The following is an 18,484-nucleotide window of genomic DNA, read 5'->3' on the forward strand; positions in this document are numbered from 1 at the left end:
TAAACACGGTTTTACGAAGGTAAACTGTAGTTCACGGCCGTAAATCTAGGTTCACGCTCGTAAATATAGGTTCACGACCGTTAACATGGGTTTACGGCCGAAATTGATAGTTGATTTCATAATCCTAGTATATCAATCGTAAACCATGGTTTACGTTCGATAAACTCGGTTTCTCGATTGAACTATGAATTTCGGTCGTTATCCTATGTTTACGACCGTAAACTTGGGTTTACGAACGTGAACCTACGTTTACGAGCGTGAACTATGGTTTACGACATTATCCTGTGTTTTCGCTCGAAAAAATAGGTTAGTATTTGAAAAACCTGGTTTTACGTTTGAAAAACCTGGTTTGTCGAACGTAAACCTAAGTTCACACTCGTAAACCCAAGTTCACGTTCATAAACATAGGTTCACGCTCGAAAATATAGGTTCAGGTCCGTAAACTATGGTTCACTGTCGTAAACATAGGTTCATGGCCGTAAACCCATGTTCACGCCCGAAATTCATTGTTGATTCTATAATCCTAATATATCGACCGTAAACTATGGTTTACGTTTGATAAACTAGGTTTCTCGATTGAACTATGAGTTTCGGTCGTTATCCTATGTTTACGATCGTTATACTATGTTTACGATCGTTATCCTATGTTTACGCTCGTAAACCCCGGTTCACGCTCGTAAACCATAGTTTACGAACGTGAACCTATGTTTACGACCGTGAACTGGGGTTTACAATCGTGAACCTACATTTACGAGCGTGAACTATGGTTTACGGCGTTATCCTATGTTTTCGCTCGAAAATATAGGTTAGTATTCGAAAAACCTAGTTTTACGTTCGAAAACCTAGTTTATCGATCGTTAATCCTAGTTTTTCGACCGTGAACTATGGTTCACGTAATAATTGGACAATTGGCTTGACATAATAGCATAGTTAACCTTATCAATGCTCCTAGAGTTTGTTCTAAAACTTAATTGTTTGCCATAAGTATTTCTTATCCTTCCTACATGAATTAGAATATATATTTTTGTGAAAGTCCTCCAGTTTGCAATATTGAGAGAGTGCGGATCTACGGATCGTTGGGTCAATTTTATGCCCCTGCGAGGAAATACTATTTCATGGAAACAAAATAGAAGGCATTGTTTTTTGTTGTGTTTTTAGCTCACCTGAGCCAAAGGCTCAGGGTGAGCTATTGTGATCACTCACTATCCGGCGTCCGTCCGTCCACACTTTCCTTTAAACAACATCTCCTTCTAAACCACTAAGCAAATTTTGATGAAACTTCACAGGGATGATCCTTTGATGGTCTTCTTTAAAAATTATTCAAAGAATTGAATTCCATACAGAACTCTGGTTGCCATGGCAACCGAAAGGAAAAACTTCAAAAATCTTCTTGTCCAAAACCACAAGGCCTAGTGCTTTGACATTTGTTATGTGGCATTATCTAGTGAGCCTTTACAAAGATTGTTCAAATTAAACCCCTAGGGTCAAATATGGCCCAACCCCGAGGGTCACATGGTTTATATAGACTTATATAGGGTAAAACTTTGAAAATCTTCTTGTCAAAAGCCATAAGGCCTAGGGCTTTGGTATTTAGTTCATGTATGTAGCATCATTTAGTGGGCCTCTACCAGGATTGTTCAAACTATCCCCCTAGGGTCAAATATGGCCCCATCCTGGGGGGTCACATGGTATATAGACTTATATAGGGAATACTGTGAAACTTCTCGTCCAAAAACCATAAGGCCTAGGGCTTTGATATTTAGTATGTTGCATCATCTAGTTGGCCTCTACCAAGATTGTTCAAACTATCCCCCTAGGGTATAATATTGCCCCTTCCTGGGGGTCACATTTTTTCTATAGATTTATATAGGGAAAAGCTTTGAAAATCTTCTTGTCAAAAACGAAAGGGCCTAGGGCTTTGATATTTGGTATGTAGCATCATATAGTGGGCCACTTTGCCCCCCCCCCCCCCCTCCCTCACCCAAGGTTGAAATATGGCGCCGCCCAAGGGTCACATGGTTCAGAAAGACTTGTAAATGAAAAAAAATTAAATATCTCCTTGTCTGAAACCACAAGACCTAGGCTTTTGATATTTGGTATGTAGCATTGCCTTGTAGTTCTCCACTAAGGTTGTTCAAATTATTACCCTGGGATGAAAAGAGACCCTGCCACGGGGGTCACTAGTTTTCCATAGACATATATAGGAACAAACTTTAGAAATCTACTTGTCTGAATTTGCAAGGCATAGGCTTTTGATATTTGGTATGTTGCATTGCCTAGTAGTCCTCTACCAAGAATATTTAAATTATGACCCCCGAGTTGAAAAGAGGCCCTGCCCTGGGAGTCCCAAGTTTTACATAGACTTATATAGGAAAAACTTTAAAAATCTTCTTGTCTGAAAGTTCAAGGCCTATGCCTTTGATATTTTGTATGTATCATTGCCTAGTTTATCTCTAACAAGATTGTTCGAATTATGCCCCTGGGGTGAAAAATATTCTAAAAAAATATCAGATCATATTTCCTAGACTGTTTAATTATATTTACCAGACGACCCCAAATGATAAGGTGCACACCAATCTTAAAAATGACTTTCAGTGACCATGAATATGACCTACTGACCTACTTTCTTGTTTTTGAAGCTTTAGCAAGCTTCAGGCAGGCAATTTAACTCAGGTGAGCGATATAGGGCCATCATGGTCCTCTTGTTTATTATTATTTGTCCTTCGCCTATAGTTCATGTGGAAAAGTTTGCGTTTACTTACGGAGAACGAGTTATATATAGCACAGAATCAAAGAGCAATATTATGATGACTCTTAGGCGTTACAGAACAATCAAACTGTTGGAAAACAGGGCTAAACCCAAAATAAACAATCGAACACATACAATCTGTAAAAAGGTTTAGTCACCTGTATTTTAGACTGTTTCTGTACAGTTTGTAAATGAAAGAAATGTTATTTAACTTTTGTTTGTTAAATGGGTTGTAGACATTTCAAATATTGATATTTTTTATGTTAATGAGATTTAATTTAAAAGCAATAGCTATTTTCCGCCAATTTATGTTTATTAAAAGTTTGTACTTTGTTTCTACATCATTATGTCGAGGTACAGAATTTTACGTCAGAACAGCCATTTGGCACAAGTGAAGTCGTTGTTATTGTTATCTTTAATATTATTTCATCAAGGGCGTAGAACTAACGACCTTTCGTAAGCCAGCTGGATGGCTTCCTCACATGAAGAATTCAATACACCGAGTGAGGCTTGAACCCACATCGGTGAGAGGCAACTGATTTGAAGTCAGCGACCTAAACCACTCAGCCACGGAGGCCCAAACATCATCTGGAAACACTGACTGTATAACATATTATAATCTTAAACAGTATTTAAGGATTATGTTAAGCGTTTGACAACATCCGTTGACTAAATATTTATTTTGTACATTATACCTTACAGACCCGTAATATTCATAATGTGTTTTGTGTTATAACATCTGCAGAAAGACAGGTTGCTGCCCGAGCTCGGTGGCTTGTTAAAGAAGATATTATATCACGAAATGAACAGGCGTTAACTCTAATCTAGCATAAAAGGCGTAAAAACTAATAAACGAATGTATTATCACGCAACGTCATTAAATTTCCATGCGCGGGAATGTCTGCTGTGTTTTTTACGTTTATTTTTCTTTTAAAGTAACATATCGGTTTCGGGGCTATATTGCGTTTATGCTTTGCCACGGAATGCGAATATATAAAAAGGTGTTTTAACAGCACGTGAGCGCGAGAATCTTTCTATTAACACACAAATGCACAAACTGTATTCTTTAAAAGGGAACAACCTGTCTTGAAAGTTTCTTCTACTTGTAAAGAACAGCTTAGTATAATTCAATTATTATTGAGGCGTGCGAAACTAAAACTTAAACAAAATTTTACCCTAGGGGAGGTTTCAAAAGACTTTACAAGAACCTTAAGTCCAGTTAAATTGTTTTATTACTTTATGATGTGAAACGCTTGAACCTATGCTTTCAGGATTGTGAAATGTCTACTTCGTTTCAAACATTTGAATTCAGATTTTTTTAAAGATGCACATACACAGATTTTAGAATCTATTCTTCTATTCAAACATAGGTATAAGATCGACAAAAATGACAAAGGCTATATAATAGATATGAAGGTTGATATATGCTTACCAGTGGATGAAGAAAAACTTTGCATCCCGAGAAATGGTATCATATTGATGAAAAATCAGGAAATACCCCTTTGTGATGCAAGAAAATGGGTAGAATTCAAAGGTGAGCATTTATAATTCTCCTACTGGTTGAAAACCACTTTCGGAGACTTTAGAATTCCGCTTTTCCGTCCGTTCAACTCCATCTTTTTGTCAAGCCCAACATACATTTGCATACTTAAGTGGCTATAGGAACAACAGGAATTGTACTTTTTCTTTAATGTCATTCATTCCGTAGGCTTTAATGTGGCTATTTTTCTTTTACGTGGCGAAAATAACAAACAGAGCAAACAAAAGAGTAGCCACATGAATATTCGTCTATAGGGATGTCCGTTCGCCCAGAATGTTGTGTCAGGTCCATAACTCTATCATCTATCGGGGGATTAAAATATTACTTGGCATAATATTTCCAATAATCAGCCGATATATCTTGGTGCGCAATTCCTAGAACCCTTGCGCAGAGGTAAACGTTACACTTGGAGGAGCTCAAAGTTCCACAGGGCTTTTTTCCTGTCGGGTCTTTAACTCAACAACCCATGAAGGGATTTTGATATTGCTTGGCACAAATGTACACCATAATAAAACAATCTGTCATGCATATTTTTTTCAGACCCATACCTTAACGGTCAAGGTCACATTTGGCATTCAAATGTTAACATTGCATGGACATGGTCTGTTTCGTGTCCGGACCAGAACTCTGTCATCAATTAAAGGGTTACAATTTTTCCCCCTAATCAGACGATGTGTCATGCGCAAGCCCAGAACCCTCGCTAAAAGGTCAAGGTTCCACATGGAGATCAAAGTTCAATATGTTTTTTTCCTGTTCGGTTCATAACTTTATCATTCAAAACAGGATTTAAATATGATTTGGCACAAATATTTTCCAGGATGAGTCAACATGTCATGCGTAAAATCTGGACCCCTTGTTCAAAGATCAAGGTCACACTTAGAGCTTGAAGTCAAGAGGGCTTTTTTTCCTGTCCGGTCAGTACCTCGACAATCCTTACAGGGATGTTAATATAACCTAGCACAAATGTACCTCATAAGACGACATGTCATGACCAACACCCAGACCCTTTTCAGATGTCAAAGTCACACGTTGAGGTCAAAAGTCAATAGGTTTTTTCCTGTTCGATACATAACTCCTGTCGTCCATTGAGGGATTTAACTCATACTTGAAACAAATGTACTTCATAGAAAGAAGACGTGTCATGCACAACACCAAGACCCCTATCTCAAAGGTCAAGGTTCCACATAGAGGTCAAAGGTCAGTAGTTTTTTCCAGTTCGTTCCATAACTCTCGTCCTTTAAGGTATTTTAATACTACTTGACACAAAAGTTGCCCAAAATAAGACAATGTGTCGTGGCAATACCCAGACCCCTAACTCGGAGGTCAGAGTCATACATGAAGGTAAAAATTCAACATTGCTTCCGATGAAAAAAATATATTGGTATACTTTCTTCAGAATTCCCTTTAATATGATGATTTCTTACATTTTTTCTTATGTTATTTTTGTATTTATAGATGTTATATGCAATCAGCAACTAAAGGAATTTTTGTGTGCAAACTTTAACTCAAATGTTGTGTTGTAGCATATTGTATACAAAGTACATTGACCGGTATCAGATCATTATGCAGTAGAGAAAATTAATCACCTTCCAATAGGGAACTTTGTATTGCATGGCGATACTTCAGTCACTTGTTTATCTACATATTGTTATTTGAATTAAATTCTATCATTTTATTTAGAAATATGATAAAATGAAAAGTTACGAATTTAACATGATCCTAAAAAAGTCCTACGCTAACATGAGGAATGTTTTCAGAAAAACATATTCTTCATCATAGTTAGAACTCAGTCGATAAATTATTATTTGGCATAAAAACTGTAGTTTTATAGGTCAGATTTGTGCAAATTTAGATTTCTCGCTCGAGGAATGGATGCAAGCAAAAGGAGAGGACGTCAATGCACAGTTGTCAAATGCAGGCCGAGAAGCCCTCATAGATTATCTTGGACTGAAAGGGTGGATATTGGAAACGCCATGTGATCGCAAAAGACCTCCATATAGCCCAGCAATAAGTGGATGGAATAACTGTATGTCAATAATTCTCATTAAATTTTGTCACAAGATGATGAAAGAAGGTGTATGAAAATTATTTGTTGAATATTTATTTGTGACTTAAACGTTAAATTGTATTGTGAGAACAAAATATAGCTGTGACTTGATTTAAAGACTAGCTGTTAAAATATTTCTGTATAATTGCTTTTTCTCCAGAACTCTCAATACCTTCATACAGATGATCTAAATCTATTCATTTGCTTATTTGCCAGTGTGTCCATTAAGCTTTGTACGGCTTCCGAAGATACAAAATGAGAACAAAATCTCGTGCAGTGTTCCCGATTACTGTACAGGAATAGACTGTTGTGTGGATATAGATAACATTGGACTGTCTATCCGGGCCTTCTTAGACATCAACCTATGTAACTATATCGTATCTGGTGGAATTGAGACACATAATTTCTCTTTCTCTCTGTTCAACTACGAATGGGGTATGGAATAATTACTTTATTAATATTATTTTGCATCTGATAAATACCCTCAACAAAGTTCAAAGTGTATAAAACATCCAAACAAAGTTATTGTCAATACTGCTATAATTTACAATGTGGAAATTTCAGATGAAGTAAATCGTTAAAATGCATGTTTCATGTTAATATAATGAACGTCACTAAGGATGTACAATTGTTTTGATCTGGTGACTTGCAGAAGGTTCGGTGCCCTGTCATGCCTGAAAATATGACTAAGTGACACCTCCACATTGAAAGGTTAAAAAAAACGTCGCCCCATGACTTACTTCCTTGTCGGTGTGACGTAACGTTCAAAAAATGCATGTACAATGCAGCCAATTGCAGTCTGCAATAGTTTATTTTTCTGTAAAACTAATGTTCGTTTTACATTCAGTTAGAAATTCTGAAAGATCTTTTGAGAGTGTAGTGCCCAGTCAAATAAAATTATAATAATGAAGTCTGTGAATGTTGTCAGTATTTCCTTTTACTCTACAGGGAAGACAGAAACAGAAACAATATTGGACTTTCTTCGTCTCACGTAAGTATAACACTTTTAAATCGGCAGAAAATAGAAACAATCAAGAACAATTGTGATCCGTTTTCGTGTTATGTCTATGATATTTAATGCATTCTTCATCTTTAACCGGTAATATGTTTTTTCCAGATACTCTATCAAAAAGCCTGCGAATGAGAAAGTATTTATAGTGACGCTGGAAGTTGCGGTATGTTTCGAAAGTGATGGACCTTGTCTATTTACGAAGAAAGTTTTTGACGGCACTGAAATACCACAAATTGGATGTGACATGACCATTGACTTTTCAAGTAACCTTACATTCTATACTTATTTGAAATATATATTTGGAGTACAGCTACGGATTTTCCCTGTTTTTGTTAGGTTTAACGTAATTTTCCAGCAGTATTTTGGCTATGTAAATGCGGACAGTTAGCCTAACCAGTGTTCATAGATTCTGTACCAGTACTAACCTGTTTCTGCAGGTAACTGCCAATATACTCAAAATGAAACAGAGGTGGAGAACGAGTTATTTCAGACACTATGTCTTTCATCAATCGTCACAAGCAACATACCCCTTGCCCAGGTATTTAACTCATGACACCGCGGTCCATAGACCATTCTCCCTATTGAGCTTAGCTGATAGAAAGCCATACAATGACTGATGTGTTTAAAAGATAAGTTAATGCAACAGCCTATAATGATGGGCCTTACAAAGTAGAAATAAATCCATCTATCTGTCTAACTTCCTTTTGAAACAAATATCTTGACTTACACACCTGTTGTATATGTGATGAAACAAAAGAAGACTTGTAGACTGAAACGTCTCCCGCCAAAATTCATATCCGCTCATGTAAAATTTATTTACGTTTTATAAAAAGGCCAAATTAAACAACACTAGTATTTGCTTTGCGATTACTGAATCCGTTTTGTAATATGGATAAGTAATGCATTCCATCTAGATGTTCTCTTTCAATACAGTTGAACTTTATTAATGTTTTGTAGAATTTTCCATGTCGACTTGGTTGGAAAATAATGGACTTAGTTCAATTGAACCTTTACATATTAGATGGGAAGAGGCAGTTAAATTTGTTTTGGCGGTCATAGGAGTGGACAAATACCTGTTGGAGGACCCTTGCACTGTAGAAGATGAAGTATATAATGGTGCAGTAGATAACTGGAATAACGGTAACGTTACATGTATCGAGCAGCAGTTGTAACTGAAAATTTAATTCGGTAGTTTTAGTTAAGTTTCAAGTTTGAATTTATGTTCAGGACCTAAGTTAAATAGTATATGTATGATACGTAATATACCACTTTTTGACCTGTGTTGCATATTTTGAAATATAACAATGTTCTTTCGGAGTTCATTTATAGGCATTAAATCATTGCAGTAAATTTCAGGTTATTATTACGTGCCATGTCCTTGATAAATACGATGAAAGCAGCATTAATTGTTGAGGTGAGGCTATATAATTGGGTAACAGCTCAAATGAATGATAAGTACATATCTCTGTCCAATTTCTTCCGCAGAATGTGGATTCATTACATCAGACCTCCCAGGACTTCCGGCATCTTCTGTTTGTCATATATCATCTTCTTGCACAGCTGTGGAATGTTGTGTCGGTGTCGATTACCTTAAAATTACAGTTCATGTATCCCTCGAAATAGATTTCTGTGATTTTGTCATTAAAGGAAGTTTGGAGAAAATTTCATTTGAACTGAATCTCATTAATTATGACTGGGGTAAGTTAAATTGATGTAAGTAAACATGTTGTTGTTTTTCTTTTTCTTTTTTAGCAATGGCTGTGTTACATTTAAAAGGTATGTTGTTCGAGCTAACAGAAAAAAACCTCAGATCTACTACGTACCTGGATATTACCTTTATTAAAAGAAATGCCGGATGATCACGTCTTTATTCCATGAATAATCAAACACATACATTGTTCCAATGAACCAGTTTCGTATCCTGCTTAGATAACAAATTAGCAAATCTTTAGTACAGTTCTTTCGTAAAATTAAGACAGTGCTGGAAACATACATGTCTTGCAATAAAAAAATTGTACCTTCCAGGGCCTAGCTGTCTGCTCTCATCAGTCTTTTCAAACAACGTTCATGCTTGTATGATAATGCACAATTTGAATAAAACACTAGCTCTAGTTTTTGTATCAGTATAATAAAGTGATATAATTTTAACAGCTGTTCAGAATTTCATGTCTGATAAATGTCTTTATTTGACTACAAGCACTATCATTTAACCGTTAGCCTGCTGGCGGCAAGTTATTTTGTCTTTGTGACCAATGCAGACCAAGATAAGCCTGATCATGGTCTGCAGTGTTCGCTATTCAGTCAGTAAATTTTCAGTAAACACCTCCTTGAATAATAAATGATACTGCCCAAATTGTATGATAGACTAGTCCATTTTAGAAATTTAGCAGGAAAAAGGTTAAGCAAACACAGAAGGGGTAAGAAATTAAAGTAAGGATTGTTATTTGATTATGACGAAGTCACTGATTATATAGCAATAGATATAGATAAAAATCATTCTTTTTCAGGTAAGGAAGTTGATGAATCCATTTTTGGTCTGATCAGTATCAGGTAAGATTTTGATTTTTCAAAGAAAATACCATCAAAACATTGCCTTCCGTTACTATAGGTCAAATGACCTCTTCAAAATATTTATTCTGTTTAATCTTTAGTTCTAACTATCAATAGTCTAAATTATTAATTATTTAATAATCCGCCACGATTTATATGTCTTTATTAATGTTTGGATATTATACTTGTGTCTTTATTCTAATTGCATTTCACGAATCAACCTTTTATCCCCCAATCTTGCACAATATAAATATCTATAAATTAAAAAAACTGCCATGGCATACCTTTTATATCAACTGATGTTTGTTCCATACAGATTCAAAATCGACAAAGCTGAGAAACACTTTATTGTCGACCTTTCAATGTCAGTATGTATGGAATCACAAGAAGAATGTCAATTTCATCACAATTTCTATGACAATAGACTAATTCCAATACCCATATGCAATTCAGACATGGATTTCAGTTTAAAAGGTAATGTATAGTTTTATCCATTATGAAAACCCGTAAGCAAGTTTTCGTGTTATATTGTTAAGATTTATAATACGTACCAAACAAATAAATGTTAAAAGATGTTATATTGAAAACTACCGCTTTACTGTATAATTTTGAGAGTTAAAGGATGCTGACATAAAATATATATAGCCCATGTGGTTCTGGGACGATCTGTGTATGAAAAGAATTGGAACCATTTTTCTACCTTTGTATGACCGTAAGAGACAACAAAAAGGATCTGTTTGATGTAACTCTTTGATTCCATTGCATTAAAGTTTTGATTCCAAACGTCATGTTTTCATTTCAATTTAAATAAGATGAAATACGATTTTATTCCTGTTTGGCGCCACTTAACCTGTACTGTATTGTTGCGCCGTAAAGTCCAAATCTAAATTTAAATATAATACTTATACGACATTTTAAGTCTCCTTTTTATGACTAATGTCCTTTTTCAGACTTTTCAATGAAGAACTGGTTGAAAGATGTGGGTCATTTATCTGACGAATCTCTTCCCCTTTCTGTAGTTGCTCTACTACTCAGTCAACTGAAGTTGGACAGATTTCTTCAGGATCCGCCATGCAAGTTCAGTGACTCACTGTATACAAGCCAAATTAGTGGCTGGAGTTCAGGTACACATAAGTGAAGACTTCCGGCAATTACTTAACTAGTGCATAAGCCTTCACTCCTTGAACCTTATAGGAGAAACCAGTTCACTCCCTCCATTGTTTACATTACATATTAATTTCACACATGATATATAGCATCATTCACAAACTTATACAAATGTATTATCATGCACTTTCTAAGAAACTTCTGACATCGAATTAAAATAGTTAGTTTACGTTTTTGTTTGAGAAAAGGTACAAGTAAGTTATCCTATTACATACATGTAATGCAACTGTTTCAGTAGTCCAGGAGTGAACACATTCTGAACTAAAGTTTCTTTTTGTCTGAATATTCTGGTCTTGTAGATTGCAGTGCTTCTTTAACACTTCCAACATTGCCAGAGAATATCGTTTGCCATATACCAGATTATTGCACTGGAATAGATTGTTGTGTAAACATCGACATGCTACGTACAACGATTCACGTCAAGTTTCTACTTGATACATGTACATACCGTTTAACGATTGGAATTGAACGCTTCGAACGCGTCATAATACTGCTGGATTATGACTGGGGTAAGCTATTACTCAGTTGAAATGTTATTTATAGTATGTGTCATTTAATAAAAGAAATACAGATTGCTGATCCGTAAGCGTACTTAATTACAGCATAAAGGATTAGGCTAAATATGTGTTGTATTAATGTTTTGAACAGTTGTACTATAAAAGCCTTAAAGAAAGTTCTTTATTCTGACACAGAATTGAATGGATTCTATGACAACAAGGGATGCGATAAAAAAAATAAACCTTTAGTCCAAACACACAGTGGTTCATACTTTATGCAGCTGCATGGTTAATTTGTACTTTAACTAATGAAGTAGGCTGTTTCCTTATAACAGATATGTAAATTGCTTTGGAGCAAACGAAACAATTGGGGGAATTTGTAACATCACTGTCACCCACCAACACTCAAATGCGTTGCCACAATTTAGTACAATACTTCTGTGCACTCAAGTTGTATATTACAATCAAACACTTAAGTGCTTTTACATTTTATGCGCTTTTATTTTCAGGCCAAACGAAACATATCTACCTCGGCGGTGCTTTAAGAATAGAGTATGTATATATTATATTTAGCCTACTTTAAACCCGCTTCAATACCGACTATAACATTGTATTTTTAAGATGCGTTAAAATTTACAATGCCTTTAAATATGCTATATATGAAAAATGTTGCAAACTCAAACTACAGTGATTTGTCATTAAAAAAAATTGTTTTCAGTAGAGATACAATGTGAATCACAAGGACACAGCCCTAGTGATATAATTATACACCCCTGAACGGCAATAACTGATTTCATTCAAGAGAAAATTACTGTTTGACATTTTTTTTTCGATTGTAATGCATTATAAATCATTTTTAAGATATCCACCGCTATGACGTTTGACGCTATGATGTCATATTAGGGACGTTCAAACAGCGAATGTGTTGCATAACAACACATAGTTCCAGTTTTCTTTGTTTGATAGGGAATTAAATGGTTCGTGTTAGAAGACTTTAAACTGTTAACAAAATAAGTATAATTACAGAGAAATATTTTATATATTTCAGTTACAATATTGATGACATCAAAAGTGAAAATAAATTCATTTTAAACGTACAATTAAGCGTTTGTTTTGAACAAACTGAATGTATCTTTAAAACTAACATACTGAAGGATGTTTACATACCTAAACCGTTGTGCAGCTGGAATCCTGGATCATTGATAGAAGGTATATTAACTAATTGCACTACTTTAACGCTGAATGATTTCCTATAGCAAGTATGATGCATAAAGTAGTTTAATTCGAACTACAAGTCATAATAAAAATATGTATTGCTTATTAAAATATTAAAGTGTTTTTATTCAGCAGAGATGACAGGCCAATGCAAGTCCCTAGGCAATTAATTGATTTATTTCGAAGTGTGTTCTGCAGGAAAGAAAAGTGAACATGGTGAATATTGTGTATTTTTGCGCAAAATAATGATAAACTTTATTTATGTATTCAACGTGTTTTTATGAAGTATTTTGATATAATTGCTAAATGATATAAAACAAGTTTTGAATGTTTTGAATATTTCAGGTTATAACCTGACAGACTGGATGAATGACTTCAATTTCGTATTTGATGGTGATAGTTTGAAAGACTATATGATAGATGTACTTTTTCGTGAGCTTGGAATAGCGGCATATTTGCAGGATGTTCAATGTAATAGGGCAGACGCACCTTTCTCAGGATCCCTCAATGGATTAATATCTGGTAATTCAATTGATATATTGCAGTTATAGTGTTAAAACGTGTAATATCACATGATTGTTTATTTTCAAACGGTTTCGACAAAGTAATAACTTTTAACCGTACTAATTTTCTTCGAAAAATATAAATGATATATTTTTAAATGCAATTAGTTAGTTAAAATAGTGCCTACACATACGAAAACGCTTTTATGATGTTTATTTATGACTGCAAGAAATGAATAGCTCATACGAATGACTCCAGTTTCATTTAATATACAACATTGAGTCTTATTTTCAGCACCAAACAAAGCAATGTATTTGTGGAAAAAGTGATGTGTATTTTTCGATATTTTACAGATTGTGCTACGCAACTTGATGTCGGTCTCATTCCAGATTTTATGACTTGTTACATATCAGATTCTTGTAAAAGTTTTAACTGTTGTGTAGATGTTGATTTTGCCAAGTGGTCGTTCAATATATACGCGTACATTGATGAATGTACACATACATTGTCTATTGGAATCGAAAAGTTTCACTTGACTGTGTCGTTGCTAGAGTACATCTGGGGAACAGAAGAGGAATTTTCATTATTTGGCGTGATACGAATCAGGTATGATAATGGAAGGTATTGTATACTTCTCGTCTTAAACAATAGCGAATACGGAAGGCCTCAAATATTTGTTAGAGATATTATAATGTACCAAAGGTTATTGTATTAGACTATCCTTATCATGTAGGACATTATTTATGTTCAAACAATTCTGAGAATTACTTGCACGTCTTTTTGACATTTGTTGTTTTTGCATATTTCAGAGGATCTATAGTAAATCTGGAAACAGAAAGGCAATACATTGTCAATTTGAAAATAAGCATTTGTATGAAATCTGCAACGTGTGATGAAGAGGTAGATTTGTTAACAGATGCCCGATTACCGAAGAGCGGATGTAGCGGGAATGACAACTTCAGTGGTATATTTTATAAATATTTACATTTGCCATAGTCTTAATGTAGAATTTCATATGGACGAAACGAATATTTAGAAATGTTTAAGAGCTGTCCTAAAAATGTCTGAAAACAGTTTGTGGGGCGACTGTGAAAGATGTCTAAGTTTTTTGTCCAGTTTTTTTTTGCACTTAAATCTCTTTCGCTCTTATCACACGAATTGTTTGCAAAAAAAATTAACATTTTGGCCTATATGTCTTTGCTGTTTCAAATATATTATTGCTTAGATAAACATTTGCTAATGTTAAATTATATTTAGAGACTCACGTCTTTGTAACGATTCTTTTAGAATTCAAGAAAAGTATCTGCTCTTACAGCTTGTCTGAAAATACATTCCTACCGGTAAAATAAATTTTGATATAATGGCGAAACATTTACGCAGCTATAGTTTGACAGAAGTTTACAGATTATTCTGAGAAGAATTATGATTATCTAGATGCGATGTTTATACATAAGACAACTTTAGCGGACTTCTTTGAATGATCTGTTCCTATTTGAATACAATTTAAAGCAGTTTTCCTGAAATGATAGCCTACTAAATGTCTTCAAGCAATGTTGTTTGTTACAAAAACTAGATTGCCTTTAGGCAGTGTCAGATATTTCTATATGCCAATATGACAAAGTTTGCAAAGCCTTTTTTCTAAAATTGAATAATTTTACACAATATTTATTGACCCCCGCCCCTCATCACGTGAGATATTGAAATTGATTATGTTTATTTTTTCTTGATATTGTCTCTTAGTATTATGTTATCATCCCCCTATCCACATTGCATCCTCCCTCAAAATATATATTACATGTATATTTTTTGTTTTAATGAATTTCTATATTTCTTGATTTTGTCTCTAAGTATCAAGTGATTAGCATTCCGTCCACATTACATCCAAACATAACCATCCAAAACAAATTTGATATTATCTCTCAATATCATGTGTCATCATTCCCCTACCGCCCCTCCCTAAACACCAGAACATTATATCCCGTATTTACTTAAAAGACATTTTAAAACTATTGTTGTCAGAAACAACTGGCCCTATTCAAAGTATCTCTCCTGTGTGACTTTCTACTTAAAACAGATGAGACATTAAGAGCCATGACACCCCTCTAATCTTATGTTGCAATTACTGGAGCACTACCCATTTGCATTTTCAATACTTACGTATACGTGATATGTAAATTTATATGTCTGAATTTACATACGTCGGAAAGCTATAAAGTATTAATGGAAAACTCATGATTTTTTAACGAAATAATTAAACATCTTCGTAATTAAACTATTTCTATTTAGATTTCAGTTTGCAGTCGTATTTAGAAAGTCAGGGACATACATTACAAGACATTAGTGAACAGCTTCCAAGGAAATTGGCAGACAAACTTTTGGAAAAACTGGGTGTACTTGCCTTTCTTGGGGAAAATGGTTGCAAAAATATGCCTCAATATGCAGACAATGCTATCAGCGGTATGACTAAGACCTGTCGTTAGAATTATACATTGTAATACAACCTTTATATATACAATATTTTAAAGTAAGAAATAAATGCATGTACTTTATTCATGCTGTTGTAGAAACGTAGTTTTGCAGTGTATAATTATGACAAGAAATGTAAGATTCAACTAAAAATATGTTAGTAGGATATTCTTATATTACAAATAGTCGTACAGGTACATAAAACAGATCAGATGTAATTGTACAGTTCTGTAATTTTTCCATTTAGAATGTGAAAAATTCCACTTTACAACAGCAATACCTGATCTAATGACATGCAAGATCCATTCATATTGCACTGCGATTGATTGCTGCATTGATATTCCACTAATTGGACGTTCTGTGAATGTGACTGTGGATTTAAATGCATGTGGATACAGTTTGCTAATTACAGTTGGAAAATTTAAATCAAAAACATCTCTTCTGAATTACAACTTCGGTGAATGGAATACGCTAAGTGTCGTTGATGTTTTCCGAATCGAGTAAGTATAGACATATCATATAAAACCTCTGGTCACACTAGAAAGGTAAAAACACATCTCATGGTGATTAAACAAAAGTAAAGAAACAAATAGCATGTGTATCTCAGATGACTAATCAGGGCCTACAGCATTCATAATCCAACAAGAAAAAAAAACAATAGTCAGGTTAAAATGCAGTTAAAGTCCCACCTTACTCAGCACATATGTTAAAGACAACAAAATTATAATTAGATTTATAACTAGTTTCTCTGAAAGTATTTAACCGATTGGTTTCAATTAAATCTCGACGCATTGAATCTTTTGTGGTCAACTACGAAATCTTGCAATCCATGCCTGCTTTTTCATTACCTTCGTACACTACATGTTTTTGCCACTATATTGTCAATCAAATGGAATTTACTTGATCCAAGTTTCAGAAAGAAACGATCATTTAGCAGTATTTCCTTGTAATTCGGATCACCCCGCGAATATATTATATCAATCTTATATAACGCCATTTTCATGATAAAACGTTTAAAGGTGCATAAAATTCTAATGTAGCCACTAGCCTTGCTATTTCTTATAGACATGTCTGATGAACAAAATAAGTATATGACGAGAAGTTTGCATACAGATACGATTGAATTGCATTGGAGTTAACCTGAAATTGGAAAAGCCACGAATCATTTTCAGAATATACATGCTTTTTCATATAATGCTTATCTTGTAACAGGTACAATATCGAAGATTTGAAATCTAGCAAGGAGTTTATTTTATCAGTAAAAATATCAGTGTGTTTTGACTCTACAACATGTGTCTTGGAATCTACTGTACTAGAGCAAGCGGTTCTTCCTCAACAGAAATGCGAATTCGTTGGAAATTTTCAAATACCGGGTAAATAAATCTTACATCTGAATTGTCAGTAACAGAATCAGATTAGTACACCATTGTATCATGTAGTAACTGCTTATCTCAACTCGTTCTTTCACGTGTATAACCACATAACAGTCAGTATATAAATTGAGCAAATGTACATAGATTTATGTCTCCTTTTTTCTTTCTATAATATGCGACAAATTTTTGAAGCAACTCTTAAATACTCAAGAAATGAATCTATAACAAAAGGTGCACTGACATCATAGGACCAACATTTTAAAAAATATGTTTTTTTTATTATACAGTAGTCATTGCCATTGATGCAGATTTATTGTCATTATCGCATGCATAAAAATGTCTTCCGTAGTATCAATGTATAAGGTCTAGAGACTATGCTGAACCTCATTGCTCACAAAAGCGCTTCTTACACCAGCAGTTGTATTAACAGATTTTTCTTTGAGCAAATGGATTGAGGAAAATGCTGAAGATATAAACCAATACGTGCCAAAATTGCGAGAAGACCTTGGTATAACACCATTCCTGCGACCAGACAAGTGTGAAGTTTTAATGACTAGTTGGACGTCGGGCAAGTTTAAGCTTACTTTATATATGAAAACATAATATCATACATTTTTATCTTATCTGAGGGCAGAGAGCTCTGGATATAAAAAAAATAGACGGCGTCATTTCTTTCAAAGAATTTAATGAATTATCGTGATTGTTTGCAAACGTCGACAGACAGAAATTGTAGTTGATATTTTCTGGATTTTTATGAAAATAATGAAATTGGGAAATTACTTTTAGGTTGTCTATCATATTAGTGTTTTATCTATGTTATGCAATTTTTTTAAACATCCCTTTTATAATGAAGATATTCTATTGTTAAGAAAGGATCAGAAAAAACACAACGACAAATGTTTGATAAACAAAATGGATTATGTTTCGTCAAATTTGATTTTTAATACTTCAGTTATTATCAAGAATAATTTGTTTATGTTAAATGTTTATTATATATATATAAATGTTTATATGACCATTCTTTTGCAGATTGCCCATCTGAACCAGCCCTTCCAGATCTTCCAAGTGGAATAAGCTGCCATCAGGGTCACACTTGTACTGGATTTGAATGTTGTCTCGACGTCCCTGATTTGGACTGGACGTTTGCTTTCTATTTGGACATCGATACCTGTAATTATGGGTTATCAGTTGGCATTGAAAACTTGGAATACAACCAAACACTGATTGGATTTGAATTTGGTAAAACACTGTTATAAAGTTTAGAACCGATCAATGTCTTTGTATACTTGCCACTCTGTATATAGGTTTAGGAAGAGCATTGTTACCCTTGTATGACAGTTTTTTTGAATTTCTATATATGCATT

General features: G+C 34.3%; 2 protein-coding genes across 2 annotated transcripts; both read left to right on the plus strand.

Annotated features, from left to right (window-relative positions):
• Positions 1 to 4,125: 4,125 nt before the first annotated feature.
• On the plus strand, positions 4,126 to 9,302 carry LOC128555173 (uncharacterized). The gene is made up of 7 exons (XM_053536762.1): positions 4,126 to 4,283; positions 6,142 to 6,315; positions 6,553 to 6,771; positions 7,285 to 7,327; positions 7,454 to 7,611; positions 8,306 to 8,488; positions 8,834 to 9,302. Exons 1-7 carry the CDS (start codon positions 4,160 to 4,162, stop codon positions 9,058 to 9,060), a joined length of 1,128 nt encoding a protein of 375 aa, XP_053392737.1. The 5' UTR covers positions 4,126 to 4,159; the 3' UTR covers positions 9,061 to 9,302.
• Positions 9,103 to 17,128, plus strand: LOC128556927 (uncharacterized). The gene is made up of 13 exons (XM_053542954.1): positions 9,103 to 9,124; positions 9,856 to 9,898; positions 10,215 to 10,372; positions 10,849 to 11,022; positions 11,365 to 11,574; positions 12,072 to 12,114; positions 12,611 to 12,771; positions 13,123 to 13,299; positions 13,635 to 13,887; positions 14,091 to 14,245; positions 15,568 to 15,738; positions 15,995 to 16,247; positions 16,960 to 17,128. Exons 1-13 carry the CDS (start codon positions 9,103 to 9,105, stop codon positions 17,126 to 17,128), a joined length of 1,989 nt encoding a protein of 662 aa, XP_053398929.1.
• The last annotated feature ends 1,356 nt before the right edge of the window (positions 17,129 to 18,484 follow it).

This window comes from Mercenaria mercenaria, chromosome 1 (genome assembly GCF_021730395.1).
Source record: "Mercenaria mercenaria strain notata chromosome 1, MADL_Memer_1, whole genome shotgun sequence".
Lineage (NCBI taxonomy): Eukaryota > Metazoa > Mollusca > Bivalvia > Venerida > Veneridae > Mercenaria > Mercenaria mercenaria.

Coding starts and splice junctions, on each gene's coding strand:
- LOC128555173 (XM_053536762.1), top strand. CDS start 4,160: ATGAAGGTTGATATATGCTTACCAGTGGATGAAGAAAAACTTTGCATC. Junction 4,284..6,141: donor AAAATGGGTAGAATTCAAAG/GTGAGCATTTAT, acceptor GTGCAAATTTAG/ATTTCTCGCTCGAGGAATGG. Junction 6,772..7,284: donor TCTGTTCAACTACGAATGGG/GTATGGAATAAT, acceptor TTTACTCTACAG/GGAAGACAGAAACAGAAACA.
- LOC128556927 (XM_053542954.1), top strand. CDS start 9,103: ATGGCTGTGTTACATTTAAAAG. Junction 9,899..10,214: donor TTTGGTCTGATCAGTATCAG/GTAAGATTTTGA, acceptor TGTTCCATACAG/ATTCAAAATCGACAAAGCTG. Junction 12,115..12,610: donor GGCGGTGCTTTAAGAATAGA/GTATGTATATAT, acceptor TATATATTTCAG/TTACAATATTGATGACATCA.